The sequence below is a fragment of the Peromyscus californicus genome, unplaced genomic scaffold (genome assembly GCF_007827085.1).
Source record: "Peromyscus californicus insignis strain IS unplaced genomic scaffold, ASM782708v3 Scaffold_17__1_contigs__length_78620276, whole genome shotgun sequence".
Lineage (NCBI taxonomy): Eukaryota > Metazoa > Chordata > Mammalia > Rodentia > Cricetidae > Peromyscus > Peromyscus californicus.
In genome coordinates, this window is record NW_026294469.1 from 77,116,222 (window position 1) to 77,135,998 (window position 19,777).

Below are 19,777 nucleotides of genomic sequence, written 5' to 3' on the forward strand. Positions count from 1 at the left end.
TACCTTACTCTTCTGTATCTTAATATAATGCTATTTTGTTTATCTAGAACTAGCTAATAAGAGCCAATTCAGATTCTTATCAGAATGATTTTTTAAATGGAAATTCATAAAATTGGGGCTGTAATTTAATTTTTTTCCTTCTTTTGGGGATGCTTCTCAGAACTGCTTTTTTGTTGACTTTCCTGTAACGTGCCCTGGTGCCATAGTTCACTGAAATCATTGCACAGCCTTCAGGCACAGACTGTTGATGAGTGTGAAGTTAGGTGTATGTGCCCAAAGAAAATGAGCCATTGCTGTACAAATGTTTTGCTCTTTAGAGGTCAGCAGTGACAAATGAAGGGTCAAGTAGTTAGTTTAAAATGAGGATAGAATACTAATATGAAAAGACAGAAGCTTGAGGTGTGAGAGATTAAGCAGCTGCAATCAGAAGACATCAGCAGAACCATCCTCCCTGTTCCCTCTTGTACTTTTCTTGTGTTTTAGAAGTGATACTGTAAAGTTCACTGGATTTGAATGTTAACATGTGCATTGACGATACAGAAGGAGAAAAGTCTCAGCAGTCGGCAAGCAGAGACAGCTTACTAGTTAGATTGAGTCTTTGGGCAAATCTTACTTTTAGATAAATACTTCGTATCATTATGGCAGTCAGTGATTTCTGTTTAATTTTTACTTGTACATCAGAATAAATGTTTCCTGATTGTTATGTATAGACATTTGAGAATCTTAGTATGAATAGATTGTTTATTTTACCACTACTTATAGGAGTCAGTTGGCATATATGTGTGAGTTGCCTATATGATCCTATAAAAAATATATTGATTTTTTTAAATAACCCAGGTGTGTGCCCTGATTCTTTTATTCATGGGAGAAAATAGATTTGTCAGCTATGTTTTAGGTAATTTTAATTGTCCCATGGGTATTTTTTGCTTAAGATAAAATAAAAAGCTTGAAAAAAAGCACTGCTTAGGTATAAAGTATAGTAATGTAAATTAGAACCAAGACAGTCCTCCCCAGGTCTTTACCAAGGTTTCCACTGATATACTTTTAGACTTACCTATCTGATTTATGTATTCTCAACATACTTTGTAATATAAATAATTTTTATATATTTTTATACAGAGAAGATTTTTTTCTCTGAATTTCTTTTGGCTAGATGCAATGCAGGCATTTTTAAGTTGAGTTCTTTACACAAAGAATTTAATAAGAGCAGTAGCTACATTTAGATTTGATCAATTTGTATGTTGTTATATGCACTGGTGATGTAGCAGTGTGCTAAGAATGAGTATTAACTAGATTTGGAGTGTGATGCCTCTTGCTCTGCTTTGTAGGATTTATCCTCTTTTTCTATTGGATTGCCTATTTGTAATACACATGTGAAGACAGATTTTCTAGTTACTCAGAAAGTTAAATGAAATCTTGTCTTTTCCTCCTTTAGCATGGTGTTTGTAACACCAAAATGATTAATGTGCCGCTGTCTAATACCTTATAATGGTTTCTACACTCAATGTTGTTAGAAATAACAGTTTTTCAGTTGGTAAACAGGACAAATTTTATAAAGTGGAAGTTTGATTCACTTCTTTTACTTTCACGTCCTGCTTAGTCATATAAGTCAGTACTCCCCCCCCCCCCCCCCCCAGATAATATGGAAAGTTTAAAACTATTGCAGTGGTTTGTCTTGGTGATTTCTTGGCTTACAATTTTTATATGTGTCCTAATCAGAGACGTGCACACTCTTTGTTGTGTTCAGGGAAGTTATAAACCTTTGAGTATCTGTAAGTAGTACTATAAGTCATTATGGTTGAGAAACAGTCAGCCATCAAAATGAGGTGTAAAGTAATCAGTAAAACCAGTGTTTGAATAGTGGATCTTTCACTTGGTTTTGTGTAAAACACATGATTATAATTCACTTTATATTTCTAGTCACAGAAGCAAAGAGGGGAGTACGGAGCTATGTGTGATTCCATTCTGTTTGATTTTGTTCTCATTTGTTCCCCTCAGTTCTTTATAATGGATGCACTTTCTTCTTGTTGACATAATACATTAAGACCATGTTGAATTTAGAATGTCTTTATGAATGCAGTTAAAGCCTAGGGCTGCCAATTTTGCTAGTTAGATAATAACACAGCAACAAAAAACTTATAGGAAGCAACACATCAATCAGAGAATAAGTATATTTTAAAAATGTTTATGTTTTAGAATCCAAACCCACTATTAGACCTGCTGGTTCTGACAGAGTCACAAACACGAGAAGAGGCAGATCACATCCGGACTGCAGTCAGACAGCAACTCCAGAAAGAACTGATCGCTCTTCTCAATTCCTTGTTGCTGGTTTTCATCACAGTCACGGACAGGTACCATTGGTGTTGTTTGTCATTTGGATATCTGTAAAGCATACTTTTCTTTGATTTCCAAGATTTCTTCATTCTTTCTTGACTTCTTAGTTCTTTAAGAGGTAAAGGCTATTCACCAGATAGGCTCAATCTGTTTGTTTCCGGTACAGCCTGGTTGTAATTTTTTGATCGTCTCTTAATATACTAGACTTTGGTCCTTTGTCAGGAGTAAGTTGGTATAGCTGTTTTGGCGCTTTTTTTTTTTTTTTTTTTTTTAACAGCTTCTATTCCATTGGCCCACACATCTGTTTTTAAGACAGTACCATGCTGTTTTTTTGTTTAGTTTTTTTTCTTTTGGAACTATGAAGAGCTGGAAGTCAGTTACTATGTCACTATACTTTTTTAAAGAATTGCTTTATTTTTGTTTTGGAGTATTTTATGTTTACATATGAATTTTAGGAGATTTTTATTTATATCTGTGAAGAGTGTCATTTCAATTTTGATGGAGATTACTATTTCTTCTTTCATCAGAATTTTTTTAAAAAAAAATACATTATTGGCTGGGTAGTGGTTGCACACACCTTTAATCTCAACACTCAGGAGGCAGAGGCGAGTAAATCTCTGATTTTGAGGCCGGCCTGGTTTAGAGAGTAAATTCCCAGACAGCCAGGGCTACACAGAGAAACCTTGTCTTGGAAAACCAAGATAAATAAGTAAATAAATAAAACATACATTATTTATTATTTTTTAGAACTTTTTCCTCTATCCATTTATTGATTGCTTTGTGGCTGAGTTATCCGCTGAAGCGTCTCACTTCCCTGGCTTTCTTTTTGAGCTTTCAATCTGATGCACATTTTACGCAAGTTCTTACCCATTTTTATCAGATAGCAACAACAATTCCTAAATGTATTTCTTTTTCTAAATGAATCTTCAAAATATATTTATTCTTTTATTTTATTTTATTTTATTTTATTTTATTCATTAGGTGTGCAGTGATCTGCCTGCATGTATGTCTGCAGGCCAGAAGGCGGCATTAGATCTCATTATAGATGTTGTGAGCCACTATGTGGGTGCTGGGAATTGAACTCAGGATCTCTGGAAGAACAGTCAGTGCTCTTAACCTCTGAGCCATCTCTCCAGCCCCTTATTCTTTTTTAAAATGCAGTGGGATACGTTTATGCTGAGAAGTATCTCCATAAAGGCAGTTGAAGGAAGCAGAGCAAGCGTGAATGAAGAATGCAGTCACACCACACAGGCCTAAATGTCCGCATGCACTCCTTAGAGTCAGAGTTACCACATAAGAAGGTGTTGTCAGCTTAAGAAAAGGAGCAAATAGATATATAGTCACAAAGGCACACTAATCCTTATTTTGTTTAACTAGCGAACAGTACTACAGAGACATTGATAAGTTCCAAAATAGCACATGTTAGATTTAGTTGGCAAAGTGCACATCTACCATAAAGTATGAATTTACTCCTCCATGCAGAAACCAGTTACATTAAACTCTTATCTTATGTGAAAATATCAGTTTAAGTGTACGATGGGTCTTTAATACAAAATTGTCTATGAGAACACATCATTTTCTACTATATTCCTTTTTTCTTCATGTTAAAGTTATTAGTTATGCTATTGGGTTTAACTGTGATAGCAATAAAAAGCAGCTAGGAAAAAGGAAAGTATGTGTGTATGAATACACAAAGTATGAATACACACACACACACACACACATATATATATATATGGTGATTTTAAAGGTGAAATAAGCACAATCATGTTTTAGGAAGATGAAATAAAAATTCCTCAAGGCAAACTTGGTTCTCATTGGAGAAAATCAGTGGCTGTTATATTGCTAATGCCTGGGGTAGTCATCTGGGTACCGCTCAGCTTTGTGGTTATGTGGGAGGGAAGAGGAGGAGGGAGAGAAGGAAGTTTGAATGCTAAAACAAGGTAGGAACATTTTAAATAGTATTAGATTGGTTGTGGTTAACCTTGTAAGGAAGTGAACTTACTTAAGTAACTTTTGGCTTTAATGTAAGTTTTTGTGCTTCTAAAATGCTTTAACAGTCCACCATTGAGACATACGGAAAATAATGATCTTAGAGGAAATACATCTGGTGGAGTAGATAATGATGCAGTCAAAGTTGTCAGTTTTAGAGTCTTATAATTAGTAGGATTGAAAAAATTTCAGGCTTTATTTAGTAGTTTGTTATATAAAGTTTTTTTTTTTTTAATCTAAGAATTATATTTCTGAATCCATGCCTAGGCACTTAATTTTAGGAATTTGTTTTTTAATAGAAAATGTTCTATTTATGTCAGTTTTGATTATATGTTTCTATTTTTATGGAAAAAGGTGAATTTTAATTAAATGAAAACACTTTTATGACAGTGATTTTAGTATAGTATTAATATATGCAAATTAAATTCACTTGAAAAAAAATTTTTTTTTGGTTTTTCGAGACAGGGTTTCTCTGTGTAGCTCTGGCTGTCCTGGAACTCACTCTTGTAGGCCAGACTGGCCTCAAACTCACTGAGATCCGCCTGCCTCTGCCTCCCAAGTGCTGAGATTAAGGGCGTGCGACACCACCGCCCAGCAAAATTGTGTTTTTTTAATTTTGGCTTTCTGCCTCACTAGGGTGGCAATGCTAATATCCACTTACATATTATTTTCAGTGTACTTGTTACTTATATTTCTTGTGACTTACCTTTGTTGATATTTTTTCTATGGGTCCCTTGAAAAACTTATTTTCAGAAGGAATATTTTCTACCATCTTGTCTAATTCATACATTTCTAATGTAATGCACCATCATGTAGAGGACCAGCCCCCATACTTACTTACCCCAGGAACTCTTGAGGAATGAGGGATAAAAGACTTAGAAATAAAGAGGGAGAGAAACAGAGAGAAAATATCGGTAGACTCGGGTAGGTCTGGATCCTTATCCACCGTCCCAGAACGGTATTCCAAAGGTCTGTTTATAACAATGCCAAGGGGTAGAGCAAAAGACCTCCCTCTTACTAGTTACAGTCACCTGGTACCCAGGCTCGGGGTCCAGTCAAGCTCCCATGCAGTTCTGCTGGGTACAGCCACTAAGAAACCTAGTGGGCTACAACACCATCAGAAACCTCCTCAGGAGCTAAGACTGTGTGGTTTTCCTCTTTTTTCTATGAACAGGAAATGCTTGGAACTTTTTTATGTCTTCCAAACTCAGCTGTCTCTGAAGCTGCTCCAGTGCCTCAGAGTCACAGATGCTCCTCATTTCTATGGCTTGCCTGCCTTGGAGCGGACCTTAGGAGCGATGGCTCACCTCACTGCTTTCCCTGGGTGGAGTGCACACTCTCCTATCTCAAAACCACTTGAGATTTGTGGGAAATACTTGTCGGGTCTCCTGGAGGTAAGTTAGAATGACAACTCTAACACCTAGATACTGTTTATTGATTTTTTTTTTTATTTCCGTGCCAGGAACAAATGCAGTATATATTGTTATATTTAAGGTAGATTATAGTACAGTATATGCATAACTTACAATGGTGAAATGTTCTAATTTTTAAACACACATAACCATACATGCATACTTTCGTCTTGAAGACAAACTGAGGCTTATCCTAAGTATCTTTATAGAAGTGATTTGTTTTTTCACTTCATTTGCCTGCTAAAGTTTTATTTCCACTTCTCTGGGCGTTGGGGCAGGGTCATGCATGCCACAGCACAGGTGTGATGATCAGAGAATGTATAGCTGTCCTTTCTCTCCTTGTTCCATGTGAGCCATGAGGTTAAACTTGGTTCACCAAGCTAGGTAACTGCTGAGCCATCTCACCAGCCCTGTGCAAACTTTTAAATTGTGAAATATAATACATGTCCAGAAAATAATTAAATTCCATAATTAAACCCCACAAGATTGCCCTCAGATCTCCAAATAGAACCTAGCTGGCAACTCTGGCAACATCAAACATGTTCCTTTTGGTAACCTTCCCCAAAGGATCTTGATTGCTTGGTGCCCTTTTCCTTTTCTTTCTCATTCTTGATAGTTTTACTGCTTATCTTGTGTAGGTATACAAAATGTTTTCTGAATTTTTTTAAATGTGCAAATGGAATCATTTGCGTAGATCGGTTTCATTCAAAAATATCCTTAGAATATTTATTCATTTTGTTGCTTATAGGTGGAGTTTAATTTTTTTTTTTAGTAATCTACATACTGCCACAGTGAATTACATTTAGTGTTCTGGAGGGGCCCCAAAACAGTTTGACCACTCAACTGCCATGACAGGCTCAGGGGCCCAGACACAGCTTCCTTGACAGGCTTACTGGCAGGCAACACCCAGATCCAGGAAAAGCCTTAAGCTGACACCACCCAGGGATCCACCCAGGGATGGGGAAGTACCTGACATCCCAAACATTCCAACCATTAGATAAGGTGGCCAGATGTCCTTGAGCCTAGTACCAAGATACCCCTCCCACCCTGCCTGGGCTCAGGGCTCTCTGCTCACTGCTATGTCAGACAGACAGAGGGACCAAGCCCCAGAGCTTGAAATAAAGGCTCTTTGCTTTTACATACAGGATTCGGTCTCCATGGTGGTCTTTTGGGGGTCCCTGAGATCTGGGCATAACAGTGTTTTGATTTTTCTGTTGCTATGAACATTTTTGCCTTTTGGTGAAAATGAGGATATTATACATATTAAAAAAATTTTTTTCATTCATGTTTATGAAAATTTAATCTTTATTTATTGGCTCTACCCATTAACCTTGTTTCCAGTTTCTAAGCAAATGCCTTTAATTCTTCACTTATTGATAGATTTTGTTTATGAAATCATTCAGGCCTGGAATATTCTATTTGGGAAGATTATGTTATGAGTTGCGTTTTTAGTAGATCTATAATTAGACTATTTTTTTGTTTGTCTTATGTTATATTTTTCCAGAATTAAAAATTTTCTTTATCTGTATTTTCAAAACCATTATCTAAAAATTATTCATCTCTTAAATGTCTACTGCAACTATAGTTCTTGCTATCCATACATAAATTATCCTTTCTCCGTTTTTCTTTCATTATCTCACCGGTGATAACGTGTTTTTAGTGTTATAGAGGAATGACCCACCATCTCCTTGGTTCCTCTTTGTAGTGCTTTCCCTATTGATTTTATACACTTACAAAAAGTGTCGACTTACCAGTGCTTTTAGGTATGGTCTTACTTCATTAATTTCTGCCCCTCCCCCCAGCTTTTCTTAAATAAGTTTTTTGTTTCAGTAGATTAGAAGCATAGCCTTAATTATATTCCACAATCATCATTTGGCTCAAAGTATTTCAAGTATGATGTAATTAATTTAATGAGGATATGGTTGTGCAAGGTTTTCAGAGAACAGTGTTGCTGTGGGTACTGGCAACCTTGCATGCCCAGCTGATGGAAGTCTTAGCAGAATTTTCTGAGATTGTTCTGGAATTTGAAAGCCTAGGTGAAATTTGAACCTAATTAGTCTTATAAATAAAAACAAGAGTGAAATATCGGAGTAATAACCTGAAAGATGGAGAAGCAGAGGAGCAACCACCAGTGACTTCTTGCCTCTTAGATCCTCAGACCTAGAAAGGGCTGAGATCCGCCCCACCTTATCATTTCCTCTCTCCAGCTCCCTAGTGCTGGGATTAAAGGTGGTGAGCCAGCACCGCCCAGCTTCTACAGTTTACTAGTGGCCTTCTGATCTCCAGGCAAGCTTTATTTGTCAGAACATAAACAAAGTATCCCACAACTCCAGGCAAGCTTTATTTGTTAGAACACAAACAAAATATCCCACAACACCCAGGAGTCTCCAGAGCTCTAACTGACAGGAGGTTGATTCTCATGCATTTTCACTATTAGAAGCTGGCTATGAACTTCTAACCTTAATGTTGTTTTTAATAGATATATTTTATTTTATATTTATGATTTCAATTTTTTTTTATCTTTAGGATTTTATACAATGTATTTTGATTTTGTTTGCCCTGTCCCCAAATTTCTTCCTTCTCCTTCTCTACCTATCCAACTTTTTGCCCTCCTTTTATTTTTGAAACTGATGTGCTAAAAGCCCACATCCATGTTAAGAATTTTGATAATCTTACATTTTGAGTGTTTTTCTGTTTTCTTTCTTTTTTTTGCACTTTGAATTTTCTGTTATATTTGGCTGCTCACTCAGAGCTTTTCAGCAAAGACTATTTGGCAGTTTCCATCTTTTATGGATAGCAGTTAGTACATAGAATTTAAGTTTAACTTGCTTCATTCCTTTAATAAGCCTTTTTTCTTTCTCATGGCTTTGTTATAAATATTGTTTGCTGGTCTGTAGATGACCATTTACCTATAGAAACTTACATATGTCAATATTATTCAATACATAATCTATTAAATACATCATATTTTCTTTGTTTTACGTATTTCATTGTTAGCTTGTGAGACTTGTCCTTGGACCATTTCCACTCCTCAGTGGCTATTTGAATGCTTAGGACAATGATTGTTATCTACAGTTTGTTATTCTCTAAAATTATGTTCTGTTTTTTAAAAAACAGACTTGGAAGTGCTAAGTTTTTTCAGAAATACTATAAAATTCAGTACAAATTTTACTATAGCCTCCTTAATAAAATACAGTTTTTCTTAATTATATACATCAAAAGAGATATAATGTAAGCTTTCTCATTAATTATTCCATGCTATAAGGTGTTTGTGATCAGAAGTATATGATTATTTTACACAGGTATATTACCTAAAGAATTGATTATAATACTTTTTTGAAAGTTAGCTTTACTCGTGGTAAACTTAACCTGCAGGTACCTAATTTGCACTATTAATTAAAGTATGGTTTTTAATTAAAACCATATGTAATTTTTATGGTATATATCTTCTTTTATTTATTTTTAATTACATTTATACATGTGTGTGCATGTTCGTGTGTAGAAGTGCAGAGAGAGTTCAGATCCTCTGGAGTTACAGGAGCTGCCTGATGTTGACCACAGGTGCTGGAAGTCGACCACGGAGATCTCTCTCCAGCACCGCTGTGCATCTCTTTAAAACAAACCTATAATTTTTTTTTTTTTTCGGATCAGGGCTATGTAAGGAATTACAGTTTGAAGAGAAGCTCAACGTTCCCTTTATATTTGGAAACTGTCAAATGTACTTTTGTCTTTAAGATTATGTAAGAAAGATTTCTGATCACAGGTCTCCTTCAAATTCTAGAAATCAAAATTAGCTATTCATGATATTGATGAATAAAGTATTTAATTCTAAGTAACAAATCCAGTCAGAAGACAATAACTTCATTCTGAGTTCAATATCTTGAGATAATGAACATTAGCAGAGTGTCTGAACCAAGAAATAGATAAAAATATTCCCTATTTTCTAATGTTTCATAGTTATGAAAAATTTGACTAATAAGTCCTGATTTGGAATAAACAGGTGTTTGTTTAATGCTCAATTGAAAATAAGGAGGAAAACATGTATGTCTTTATATTCCCTGATAGGAAGTTAATGTCAAGAAGTCACTTTTGTTAGAAATTATAGATGAGTTACATTTATTCTAGGACCTTCTGCTTAGTTAATCAGGTGAATGGGTCCCATTATCATATACTGTCTAAACTCTCATTATTAAGGAGAAAGTAAAGCTTATGTGAGTAGACATAGCAAGACTCGTTGTTGGTCCTGCTGATTTGATTAATGGTTCCTCTGTAACTGAAGCCAATTTCTTTTGAGAGATCCATGCTCCCAGTATCAAGCCTTACTGTTTCTATAGAGCAGATCTGTTATTTGCCTTTTACATATATATGTTACATATTTGTAATGTATGTTATACATGTGATTTCCTTTGCTGCATGAGTTGAAGAAACAACAACAACAACAAAAATTCAAACCCAAACAAAACAAAAAACCCTGAAGGAATCCCAGGAGGTGATGTGGGAAGGTCCATGTAGAGGTTTATCATGAACAGAGCAGTGAGGCCTTAACCAGCATTTGCAGTTGTGTTGGTGCCAGAATTTACAGCAGAATTTTCCTTCAAATGTGTGGGGCCTAAGTACAGCATCCTTTGAAAAAATATTAAGTAGGAACTAGAAATATTTTTTGTCTGACTGAATTTTTAAATTTTAAGTTGATAATCTATAAAGAGTTACTTTTTATTATCTCTTCACAGTGAGTTACCAAGCCCCTGTGTGGGGATCAATGTGTGATCCATACAGAAATGCTCCAAAACAATTGCCACATAATTGAGAGAGTTTTCTAATCAGGAATCAAGACTTTCCTAATGTAGTTGCTTAGTTAAGAGTATCTCTTCACAAGAGAAATACTACTGTGTTGTTCCTGTTGGAGAAGTGTCAGAGCTCACTGATGTGTGGGAAAGAAACAAAATGAGGACAAGTTTTTAAATAATAAGCGTATTCTCAAATGAGCAATAGAAATCTAAGATCACTCAGAAGTAAAGAAAATTTCTATTTGCATTTAACAAAGTTTAGCATAACCCTGGTAGTGAGTTTTGTAGAGCTAGTAATTTTGCATATACTTTTCAACTATACTTTAAAAATTTCTTTTAAATACTGCAGCACTTAAAATATTATATTCATGTTATAAATCTGAAAATTTTTCTAGGAAGGTACTAAATAAACAATCTTTGAAGCAATCCCAAAGTTGAAAACATTTAAAAACATTTTTTAACTATGGTAAAATTTACCACTCTAGTCACTGTTAAATGAATTAATAGGACTGTTATAAGTTTATGTTGCTGATGTTTGATTAGCTAAGTTAGGAGAAAGATGCTTATTGTTATGTACACTTAAGAGGAAAACCACCGTAAAATTTCATATGTTTGCTTTCTAGGTCATTACTTCGTTTTATGTGGAACGTGGAGGAAATGCTATGTCCTTCATGGGCAAAGGTGTTACGAAGAGCACAGTTCTTTGCTTACTTCACTTATCCCATGAGATGATGGCCCAGGCACCAAGCTTGGTAAGAAGAGCACAAGCTGCCATTATCTGAACTGTTGCTTGAAGAGGAATGTGCTGTGTCTAATACATTTCAATCCTATGAGCTTGCTACATGTTATTTTTGACTTGTTAATAAGACAAGAAGAGTTATTTGGAGGTGGGTGCTGGAGAGATGACTCAGTGGTGAAGAGTGCTTGCTGCCTTTCCAGAGGACCTGAGTTTGGTTCTCAGCACCCACATTGAGTGACTCACAATCGCCTATATCTCCAGCTCCAAGGGATCGATACAAAGCTGTTCTCTAACCTGTGCAGGCAACTGCACACATATGTGACACACACACAAAACATAAACAAAAGTAAAATCTTCAAGACAATAATTATTTGGGGTTACAACATTTCTTGGAAGTTATTGGTGTCTGAATTTATTTAAAAATTTATTTTGGTAGAAATCATTAACTAGAAAATGACATTGTTTGGCTAAATAAATCATGGGAGAAAAGCCTCTGTTGAAAGGGAAGCAAATATTTTTTATTTGCCTTATTTTGGCTAAAAATACATTCTTACTTTTTGGTCTTTAAAAATTTAGTTATTTTAAGTTCTCTAAACTTACTTGAAGTACTCTGTCCTTGGTTTTCATTCTAGGATTGGATGCCACTTTGGTTTTTGCCTTTGGGTAGTCACAGTGAAGAACATGCTCCTACTCACCAAGGGTTGGCCTGGCTAATTCCCTTATGGGTTGATCGAGACCCGGAGGTCAGTATAGAGGAATACCAAGTTTGTCACGTCTAGATTGAAAAACAACTGAAACAAAACAGATATACTTATGTAATATTGTGGGTTGTTGTAATTGATACAGCTTATGTTTTATTTAGCCTCTGTCTTCCCTCAGGCTGCCATAATGAAACACTGTTGACTGGGTTATTGCAGTAAGAGAACTTCTTGCCTTACAGTTTTGTTGGCTGAAAGTTCCAGCATAGTCATGCTCTGGAGAGAGCTCTCATTTTCACTGCCATGTATATACCTGTCTTTCTGCAGAATGTCCACAGGCTTTTCACTGTATATGTGTTAGGAAGTCACTAGTCTGGTTGGGGGTAGGACCTCATTGTTAAGAGTTCATTTCATTTTAACTATCTTGAGGAAGCCCTATTTCTAAAAGGTCACATTGGAAATGAAAGCTTCCACTGAGATTTGGGGGGTAATTTTTCAACTTAGCTTTCCATCTCTCTTTCATTAAAACCCACTTCCTTATCTTTCAGGTAAATACATTAATTTCTGTAAATAGATAAAAGACAAAACACGCCCCCCCCCCAACAAAAACAATCTTAACTCACTGCAATATCAATTTTAAACTCTGAAGTCCAAAGTCTTGTGTGAGTATTATCTAAATCAAGAATAGATGAGAATTCATATATTTCATCCTGAGGAAAGAATTTGTTCTTAACTCAATTAGGGGCTGTGAAGCACAGAAATTGTATCTACTGGATGGTGGAATAATCATAGGGTCCTAGTCCCAAAGTGGGAAGTAGGAGTGGAAGACATGAGGTTGCAAAGCAAGTGTACGTGCTGGGGAAGCAAATTCCATTCGTCCTTACAGCACAAGCTCTTGTTTTATACTGTGGATCACAGGCCCAGCTGGAGGAATAGTCTCAGCTCTAGCTTCCTACTACTCAGTGGGTAGCCTGACCTCTTCAGGCTGTCTCTCTGGACTCCAGCTGTGCTGTTGTGGCTAAGGATAGCATCACCATCCCTGAAGGACTGTACTGGGCCATCCTGGCCCAGTGGAATTAGAAAGGCAGCCATAGCATTAGAAACTGAGGCGAGAACAGTGCTGCCTCCAAGCCTGAGGTAGGAGCGGCTGACCTGAAGATCTCTGAATTACATTTGGTGTAGCTGGAGCTATCTCCAGTCCTGCTCGGGCCCAAGTCTCTCAGACCAAGTAAACACACAGAGACTTATATTACTTATAAACTATATGGCTGTGGCAGGCTTCTTGCTATCTCATTCTTATATCTTAAATTAACCCTTTTCTATTAATCTATAAGTTGCCACGTGGCTTGTGCCTTACCAGTACTTTACATCTTACTTCTCATGGCAACGGCTGGCAGCGTCTCCTGACTCAGCCTTCCACTTCCCAGAATTCTCCTCTCTGCTTGTCCTGCCTATACTATACTTGCTGCCTGGCTACTGGCCAATCAGCATTTTATTTATCAACCAAATCAGAGGAACACATTCACAGCATACAGAGCGATTGGTATCCACAGCAATTTGGGGCCATTATTCTCTTTGAAGAATGATGACACATATTGCCTGTAGAATCCAAGCCCTACAATCTTCCAGTTTTTCCAGTTCACTTTCCCATTCCCTGCCATTCACATTGGCTCTGTCTTTGCTAATCCAGTCTCCTCTCCATTCTGGCTCCTGCTAAAATGTCTGAAGACTCATAATCTCGTCATGGAACAGTATTTAGCCATACCTCTGTGGTCTTTCTAGAGCACGAGTTCTCATTTTGTACATAGTTAGCTGAGAATCTTCTTAATTGCCTATAATTGTTCTTTTTTAATATGTATTGTTAATTCCTTACTCAAATCATGTTTCCTTTGCATTTTGCTATAAACACTCAGAAGGAATTAATACACTCAGCACTTGGTTTAGAAATATTTTCAGCTATGTGTACAGTTTCATTGCTCACAAAACACTTAACACTTGAACACAGTTGGATCACTTTTAATTTTATTTGTGTAAAGCAGCTTTACATTACTATAACAAATGCCAGAGTAAAACGACTTAAAAAGAAAGTCAAGGTGTACTTTGGCTCGGTTTTGAAAGTTTCAGTCCATGGACAGTCAGACTCATTGCTTTGGATCCTATAGCAGTGTCTGTGGGAGCTCATGGAGTAGCACAGCTGCTCCCCTTTTCGCAGCTGGGCAGCAGAGAGAGAAAAAGTGGAAGTGCCAGGCATTCAATATTTATTTTTGGGGGGCTTGCCATAATATGATTAGAAGACTTCTAACTGCCCCATCTTTAAACAGTTCTGTTTCCTGCCAGTGGTTCCTTGGACTGGGGACCATACATTGACCCACAAGGTTTTGATGGTTACTTGTCCAAATCAAAGCACCATCTTTTAAGGACCACCTTTATTCCATACCATGTTTCTAGTAACATGTTCTTATTTCTTTCTGATATTACACCATAGTTACCCTTGTAATTGATCTTCCTGGTATGAACTTCCAGTCTTTTAGACTCTAACCTGTTGTGTAGTTCAGAAGTCATTTCTATGTTTTTAAGTATTTGTTTCAGTATAGCTCCTCTTGTTGGTAAAAAATAATCTGTATTAATGTTCTCAGGCTGCTATAATAAATACCACAGAATGATTGCTTTAAAAATCAGCAATGTCTTTTCTCATGTTTTTGGATGTGAGCAGTCCAAGGTCCACAATTGGCTTCTTGGGAAGCTCCCTTCCCACTGCATGGATGGCTGCATTATTATTATGTGTTCATTTTTCCTTTTCTTGTTACAGGCACATGGAAGAAGACATCTTATCTCTTTCTTTTAAGGCAGCTATCCCATTTTATTTTAAAAGCGTAGTAATACTTAAGTGCCATTTTAGTACAAAATTCATATTATAACTAGTTTTAGCCATTTGTTCAGTGATATTGAGTAAGAAATGGTGGATCTTATTAAAAACCTTGATTTGTAGGAGTGTTATTTGATCTAAACTTGGTACAATTTTGGGAACTTTGCACTTAGACTTATTACTTGGCTATTTTATGACTATGTTATTTTTATTCTGTTTGTCACTGAAAATGTATTTTTGGGTCAAAATTCAGAAATGCACCAAATTATTTAGATAGCAGTTATGTTACGGCCATCATTACTGTACCAAATTAAGTTTCTATGAAATATTTTTTTCTTTAACTTTTGAGAAAATACTACATGTTCTATAGAGAAATGTAATTCAGCTATATAATTTTGAAATAATGTGTTAAAAAGTTAAAGCTATTTACTTGAAAGAGATATTAATGACTTAATAAAAATAGAACAAATTAATGGGGTTTTTTATGAATGAGGAATAAATAGAAATCATGTTCAGTAAATATGACCAAGTGTCCTGACTGCTTTTCCTTAAAAAAAATTGTAAATTATAATTACTTTAATGCTTACTTATAGTATTTAGTTTACCCTCATGTGACAATTGACTATAGTCTATACTTTTTTTTCAGGTCACTGATTTTTTTTTTCCAACCTTGATACAGAATTTCTGTAAAGCCAATTCATACACATGTAGGGCACACCTTCTGAGTGTCTTTAGAATGCAGGAATGTAAAGCCAATGCTGTATTCACACACATGTAATACACTGTTTCTGTGTGTCCTTTAATATGTAGGAATGTAGAGCCAATGCCATACTCACAGACATGTAGAACATCTTTTCTGAATGTCCTTTACAGCATAGGGATATAAAACCAATGTCATATTCACTCAGTTCTAACACTTCTTTTGTACTAGAAGGATGCTCATGCTAAGAAAGAGTATCCTTGAATTTGATTTCTCTGTCTTTACATGACAGGTGAGATTCACTTCACTGGGATTGGGATCAGCACTGACTACTATTGAAGCTGGCTGTGTGGCCTTGGCAAACAGTTGTCAGAATATTTCTGGTGGACTCTGGGGAACCGTGGTGAACATTCTTCTGGATCAGTCAGAATGCAGTGTGGTGCGCCGGGAGGTATGTCTGTGTGAGCAGCTTACTCCCACCCTGTAGTCGGAAGTTTTACTGTGTCCTGCCGGCCTGCAGCCACTTGGACAACACACAGAGGCTTATATTACTTACAAACTACATGGAATTTCTCGCTGGCTAACTCTTATATCTTAAATTAACCCATTTCTGTTAATCTATGTTTTGCCACGTGTTCTGTGGCTTACCAGTCTGCTGGCACATTGTTCCTCTCATGGCAGCTGCCGTCTCTCTCTGCCTTCTTCCTGCTTGGATTTCCCGCCATAGGCCAATGCAGCTTTATTTATCAACCAATCAGAGCAACACATATTCACGCATACAGAAAGACATCCACAGCACACCCGCTTGGTGTCACGGGAGTCTATTGCAGTGTCTATAAGCCTCACTTGACTTCTTGTTTATCAGGGAGGACTGAGCAAAAACCATTATTTATTTTGCTTACAAAAAATTTAAATGAAAAGTTGCTAATTTATAGTAAAAATGCAAATCATTTATTCTGATAAAATTAAGGCAGAATGTTTCAAACTTTTGCATTAAATATTATTTTGTGTGTATATATATATATATATATATATATATATATATATATATACACACATATGCTTGTGCATTCACATGCTCTGCTGTGGAGGTCAGAGGACAACTTACCAGAGGCCAGTCCTCTCCTTCCGTCATGTGGGTTCTGGGGGTAGAATTCAGTGTTGACAGCAAGTGCTTTTACCAGATGAGCCATCTTGCTGATATATTTTAATGTGAACTTTTATATCACACACTGAAAAGTAATTCACAGAAAACAGTTGTTTTACTCAGTACATATAAGTATTAGTGTTTATAAACCTTTAATAATAATATTTTCAAAACAGCATTTCACAATATATGTCAATAATATTTGAGAGAAAAAATAAACCAATTTAATTCGTGTTTTAAAAATTATTTACTTACTTATGTCATTTATTTGTGCATGTGTGTGCCTGTGAAGGCCAGAGGACAATCTCCAGAGTCAGTTCTCTTGTGGGTTCTAAGGATCAAACCCATTCTACTACAGCTGCCTCTACCCATTGAGCCGTCTTGCCATCTCCAATTGGTGGTTTCTGTCAAAATGATGATTCATACTAGTAGCTTTAAAAAGGACAAGCAAATAGTTCTCAATGGTTTCTGAAGAAAACAGCAGTTCCTGGCCCACCACTAACCAATACTTAGTAGCTAATGTATAAAGCCAGTTTTCTTATTAGTCTGTCATAATTTCAAGTGATTATTCTTACATTTATGGATTTTTTTTGCTTCATTAATTTTAAACTTTTAAAACTGACTTCCAGTGAAGATGGATGTAAGTTTTACTCTTAGAATTCCCCAAATTCTTGTTATTCTCTGAGTAGAATTGTACCATAATTTTCATTAAATGAAAATCAGTTCTTATATTTGTACGATTATTTTATTCTGTCACCATGTATTCTGATAGGTAAAGCTGGACATTTGTGCTTTAAGAAGACTTTATATGAGAAAGGAGGAGATTGAGGAGGGAGAGGACAAATGTTTGCTATCTGTATGTAACCCTACAAAGGCATGTTAAAGAAATTGTGTGTTTTTTAAATGCTTTTAGAATGTTTTATACTAATAATTTTTTTGTACAAAACTAAATTTTGAAATAGTAAAAAATGCACTTTCTAATGAAATGTTCCATAGTTTGCTCATCATCTAATTTGCTCATCAGCTAATAAGAAATGCGATTATGAGATCTTATGAGGATCTTTCAGCATGTATAACTGACCAGCTACAACCTCTGTTATTTCAGAGATGACAACAAGATGGCAGCATTGACATTTGTGTTTTTAATTTTCAGGCTGCATTTATTCTTCAGAATCTCCTTGTAGTTCCGATGCCTTCAGAAGTTATAAAGAATTATACTTGGCAGGTGGGTATAAACAGTTATCAACCTAGCAAATATTTTATATTAATTAGTTTTAAATTTTCAGCATATGTATGCAGCTATCCATTTGTGTCTGTGTGTTTCATGTTTGTGGACTGAAGCAACTAGGAGTCAAAAATATTCAAGAAAAAGTAATTGTACTGAACAATTATAGTCTTTTTTCTCTAATCATTCTCCTTAAACAGTATTGCATGACAACCACATACAATAGCAATCAGGCATTGTGACTTAGAGAGCTTTTAGATTACACACAGGATATGCATAGATAATATATAAATGCTACCCTGTTTATATAAGGAATTTCTCTGTCTACAGACTTTGGTATTTGTGAGAGTCGAAGAATCAGTCAGTTGTTGATACCAAGGAACGGCTAAACTTTATGACTTAAAAAACTGTGTGTATGGTAGCAAGTACTTCTTAACTAGAAGGTAGAAATTGTCTGATTCTTTTTCACATTTACACATTCTCCTGAGCTAGTGAAATGGCCAGGAAAGGGGGAAGAGGAGAACTGGTTCTGTAAAGTTGTCATCTGACCTCCACACACATGCTGTGCTACACGTATAACCCCACCACACACACTGGATTTACTTATTTTACATTTACTTATTTGATGTATGTGACTGTTTTGCCTTCATGAATGTGTCAGAACCACATGCATGCCTGGTACCCACAGAGGTAAGAGGAGGTGACCGATCCCTTGGAACTGGAGTTACAGATGGTTATGAGCCACCATGCAGGTGCAGTCAATTGAACCCTGTTCTTTAAGAGTGAAAAGTGCTCTTAATCACTGAACTATCTCTCCAGCCTCCAATAAAACATTTTATTTCTACCATCTATCTATCTATCTATCTATCTATCTATCTATCTATCTATCTATCTATCTATCTATCTGTCTGTCTGTCTGTCTGTCTGTCTGTCTTCCTGCCTGCCTGCCTGCTTGCCTGCCTATCTATCTATCTGGAGTCAAGGCCTCACCATGTAGCCTCGGCAGGCTTGGAACTCACTATGTAGACCAGATTGAACTCAAACTCAACAGAGATCTGCTGTCCTCTGCCTCCCAGAGCTGGGATTAAAGACATGTGCCACCATAGCCACCCTGATAAACATTAAAAAAAAAATCTAAGAGAAAAATCTCTTTTCCGTAGTGGTTAATACTTTTAGAATTAGTAATGGTTGGCATGACATATGTTAGGTACTTTTCTAGAAGCTTCATGTGTATTCACTAGCTTAATTTTTGGTGCTGTGAACTATTTTTCTTATTGTATAGTTTAGAAGTTTTAGCATAAAGAATTGAAGTAGCTTGATGAAGCCACATACTTAGTTAGTGGTACATCTTTGCTGTGAGTACAGATAGTCTCTTTCTTGTCCACATCATTAAATTGGTTCTATAATTTAATAATAAATAGAATTGGTTGTATTTACAAATGCAAGCACAATGTGGTGAAGTTTATTAGGGCACACATATCTCGCCACACAGTAAATTTCTTTTTCTTTTGCTGAGTTAGTGTACAGTTGGGGATTTGAGTTATCTCTTTTTCTTTATATTGGGCAAGTCACTAAATAGTTAACATTTAAGTCGATAATTTGGAGAATATGAAAATGCTCTCATCGTAAGCATGTGTTTTTTTATCATTTTATCCTCATCCTCATCTTATGATTGTATGCTTATAATAATGTTATATAGTACTTTCCAGGATCCTCTATAAATCTGTTTATTTTTAAGTTTCCATTGGAATATACTAATTGTTGTTGAATCAAGCTGAGCTTCCAAAAGGCGGGCTTAAGTATGTCACCTGAGGCATGATCCAGCTGGCATTAATCTCCCAGGTTGTTTACTTCTTCAGACTTTACAAAGCCAAGTT

At 36.0% G+C, this 19,777-nt stretch overlaps 1 protein-coding gene across 5 annotated transcripts in view; it reads left to right on the top strand.

Annotated features, from left to right (window-relative positions):
• Positions 1 to 19,777, top strand: part of Rttn (rotatin) — a 182,290-nt gene that overhangs the window by 76,699 nt on the left and 85,814 nt on the right. For all 5 annotated transcript variants that reach the window (XR_008219327.1, XR_008219328.1, XM_052742734.1 and 2 more), the window contains 6 exons: positions 2,197 to 2,351; positions 5,501 to 5,720; positions 11,149 to 11,277; positions 11,897 to 12,007; positions 15,821 to 15,979; positions 17,829 to 17,900. Coding sequence is in view for 3 of the 5 variants with exons in the window: in XM_052742734.1 (XP_052598694.1) it covers positions 2,197 to 2,351; positions 5,501 to 5,720; positions 11,149 to 11,277; positions 11,897 to 12,007; positions 15,821 to 15,979; positions 17,829 to 17,900 (846 nt within the window). In the remaining 2 variants the exon portion in view is untranslated. The remainder of the gene's footprint in view (positions 1 to 2,196; positions 2,352 to 5,500; positions 5,721 to 11,148; positions 11,278 to 11,896; positions 12,008 to 15,820; positions 15,980 to 17,828; positions 17,901 to 19,777) is intronic.